Consider the following 3,116-nt stretch of genomic DNA (forward strand, 5'->3'; position numbering starts at 1 on the left):
TATATATATATATATATATATATATATAAAGCATCCTTAAATGTACAATAATTAACATGATAATAAATAGATGGCTGATTTTTCCATTTGTCAACATGAAATGGTTAAATTAAGATGGTTAATACAATTTATTAAGTTTGGTGTCCACCTTAAAGGTAATCACAATATTTATAATGAAGCCATTATATTTAAAAATGTTACATTCATCATATCATATAATAAAATATTTGTTGTTTTTCTGCAGTCATGCACTATGCAAGCAGTGAAAAGCACATCTTCCTTAAGGTGTGCCTTTAGTGCTGTTGTACCCTATACATCTGATAGCATTTATTAACCATAACTATTTGTTTACTTGTTTTAACAAGAGTGCATAGAGACTATGAATTATGGATAGGAAAATGTGAAAGAAAGTGTTTAAAAACTTCAGAAAGTCTTTCATCCTCATGGTTAGATGTTTAGTGAAGTAAATTTGATCTTACCCTGAAAGGTCTAACTAGCCTTACACACCTGATAATGAATGCTATAAATTATTGAACTCTCTCACTCTACCCAATCGGGAAAGAGTTTCTAAGCTTGATTTCGTGTTTCATTGTGAAACCGTACCACCATGACCTCAGCCACACGTTTCCAGTCCTCCTGAGAAAGTTCAGCACCGGTGGGACGGTGGCCTGAAGCAAACAGGACCACCACACATTGTTCCGGAGCATTCTCCAAGTCATGCACCATGTTTTCCACACACACTCCATTGGATTCTGCATCCCAGTACCGGTAATATTGCACATCTTCGATTCCTGCTGCCTTAAAGGTGCCTGCTAGTGAGTCTTCAAGAAATTATAGAGAAATTAATACATGTGCTACAACTGCATATTCAAAACTCAAATATTTGTAGGGTTCATCCTTAGGTTTGTTCTAAAACTACTGGGTAGTGTTACACCAGCCATTCACAAGTTATTGGAATAATATGACATTTCTCAATTTTATTTGACATGCACAACACAGACCAATGCACACAAAGGCACATTGTTTAGGTTAGGTTTGTCTAACAAAGTAATTTATACACTTAATGTTCTCTCACTTGGAATTTAAGCCTAAACGTGTAAACATCAACATTATCATATACTGTCATATATGTCTAAGGAAGTCTGCCAGGCAAAACAAGCTTATTTATGCAATTCAGTCAATCTGCTATTTTTTTATTGCAGACATTACTCCTGGTATTTAGTTTATATGTAGATTTAAGTTTAATCTTTTAATGGTCAAGTTTTGTAGATGCAACGCAAAAATATTTAGAAGTGAGTAAGGTGTAACTTAATGCCCCTTTATGTCAAAGTTAGTGCAACTGACCCTTGAACGTTCTACATAATAGAACAAACTCTGCATTGCATGTGTACATTTTGTACCCACCATCACAGGGAGAGGAGAGCAAGATGGGTCCACTCCAGGAAGAGCTTGAACAGTAGCAGGATCTCAGTAACTCAGCACCCAAACACACTGCTCCAGTACATCCAACTGTTTGGATGCCGAACACCTACCACATTTCCAAACACATTTCATCGGAGTGGGTGATTTGGAAACTAAATCTAATCCACAACACAAGTATTTCCCAACTCCTTTGTGTCTTATTCGCCCCCTCAGCAAGGTTCAAATAGCCTTTAATTAATGCCAAACCAGAAGTGTGTTGATACTATAGAAGATACAAAAATACAAAAATCATTGATTTGACAAAAGTGGACATTTTTAGTATTATTATTCCTGATTCACATTAAATGAAAACAACCAAAACAAATTAATAATGTGCACAGGGATGTCAAGAATTTTAGGAGTTCTTGGTCCATTGGTGCAAGATACCGCAAGAGACCATTTGCGCAGATCACTTTTTTTGTGTTTAAAAAAAAAAGCAGGGTCTAAATATATTTTTAAAAAGTTTAAATATCTATTTCAGTCATAAAATGCTAGATGGCAGGTCCTTTACATGCAATCTGCTAGCAAATACACCATTTACTACATGGCACAAGCTGACCGGCCAATGAGATTGCTTGCTTAGTATTTAAATAGTCTGGTTCAGCGTTCGCTGTAAGCTGTTCCTGCAGTGCAGTTCCTCTGAAACCCTCCACCTCCCCCATCTCCACCTGTCTAGAACTGCTACAGAATTTATGCTCACAGCAATATGTCTGGGTGTCTGTTGGCAGTAACAAGTCCATATTTGCTCTGCAGCAGTGTGCATTTGGTGTATTTGGTCTTCTAATTGGCAAATAGTAAATACACTAACATATAAATTAATATGTTAAAACTATTCGAGAGTTTTCATGACTTGAACTACTTTTAACTTGAGCGCAGCATTTTTTAGAAAACCGTGTCGTGTGAGACAGCACAATTGTGAAATGTTGGAAAAACAACTGAACAACATTGTTTTCAACATAGAAAACATGGAAAAAGCAGTGCAGTAAATACAAAAACATTGTGTGTGAAATGCGTACATGTAAATTATACATTTTAATAATCAAAGATACCATTTTTTGGAAGTTGCATTCAAAATTAAGTCGACTCAAACATAAGTTTGTGGACACATGTGCCCTGCCTTTGAACTGGGCATGATGCCCAATCCTGACTGTGCATGAAAAACAGGCTCACCATAATAAGACACCTGAGCTTGTTTGTCTGTCACAAGTTTTGACAGTTCTGGGGGACTTTTTCTGGAGAAACTTTTTCTGAGAAAGACCAAATGTCAAATTTATTTATAAAAGAAACCAAAGGTCACAATTTCTGTTTTATAGGTTTAACAACCTTAAGTACCCCCTGGGGTACGCATGAGCCCTGGTAGGAAATCATTGCTCTGCATTCCTCGTTTAAATCATGTGGATTTGCTTGTTCCATCTGGTCAAAAAGCTTAAAGGGATAGTTCACCCAAAAATGAAAATTTTATGTTTATCTGCTTACCCCCAGGGCATCCAAGATGTAGGTGACTTTGTTTCTTCAGTACAACACAAACTAAGATTTTTAACTCCAGCCGTTGTAGTTTATCAGTCGTATAATGCATGGCAATGGTAATAAAATCTATGAGAGTAAAAAAAAACATGCACAGACAAATCCAAATTAAACCCTGCGGCTCGTGACGA

General features: G+C 36.3%; 1 protein-coding gene across 1 annotated transcript in view; it reads right to left on the bottom strand.

Annotated features, from left to right (window-relative positions):
• LOC107725565 (aspartate aminotransferase, cytoplasmic-like) overlaps positions 1 to 3,116 on the bottom strand; it is a 12,132-nt gene that overhangs the window by 5,861 nt on the left and 3,155 nt on the right. Inside the window, exons 4-5 of the mRNA XM_016534897.1 lie at positions 1,405 to 1,528; positions 604 to 821 (exon numbers count right to left, since the gene is read on the bottom strand). Coding sequence (XP_016390383.1) covers positions 604 to 821; positions 1,405 to 1,528 — 342 coding nt within the window. The remainder of the gene's footprint in view (positions 1 to 603; positions 822 to 1,404; positions 1,529 to 3,116) is intronic.

This window comes from Sinocyclocheilus rhinocerous, unplaced genomic scaffold (assembly GCF_001515625.1).
Source record: "Sinocyclocheilus rhinocerous isolate Xijiao unplaced genomic scaffold, SAMN03320098_v1.1 scaffold311, whole genome shotgun sequence".
Lineage (NCBI taxonomy): Eukaryota > Metazoa > Chordata > Actinopteri > Cypriniformes > Cyprinidae > Sinocyclocheilus > Sinocyclocheilus rhinocerous.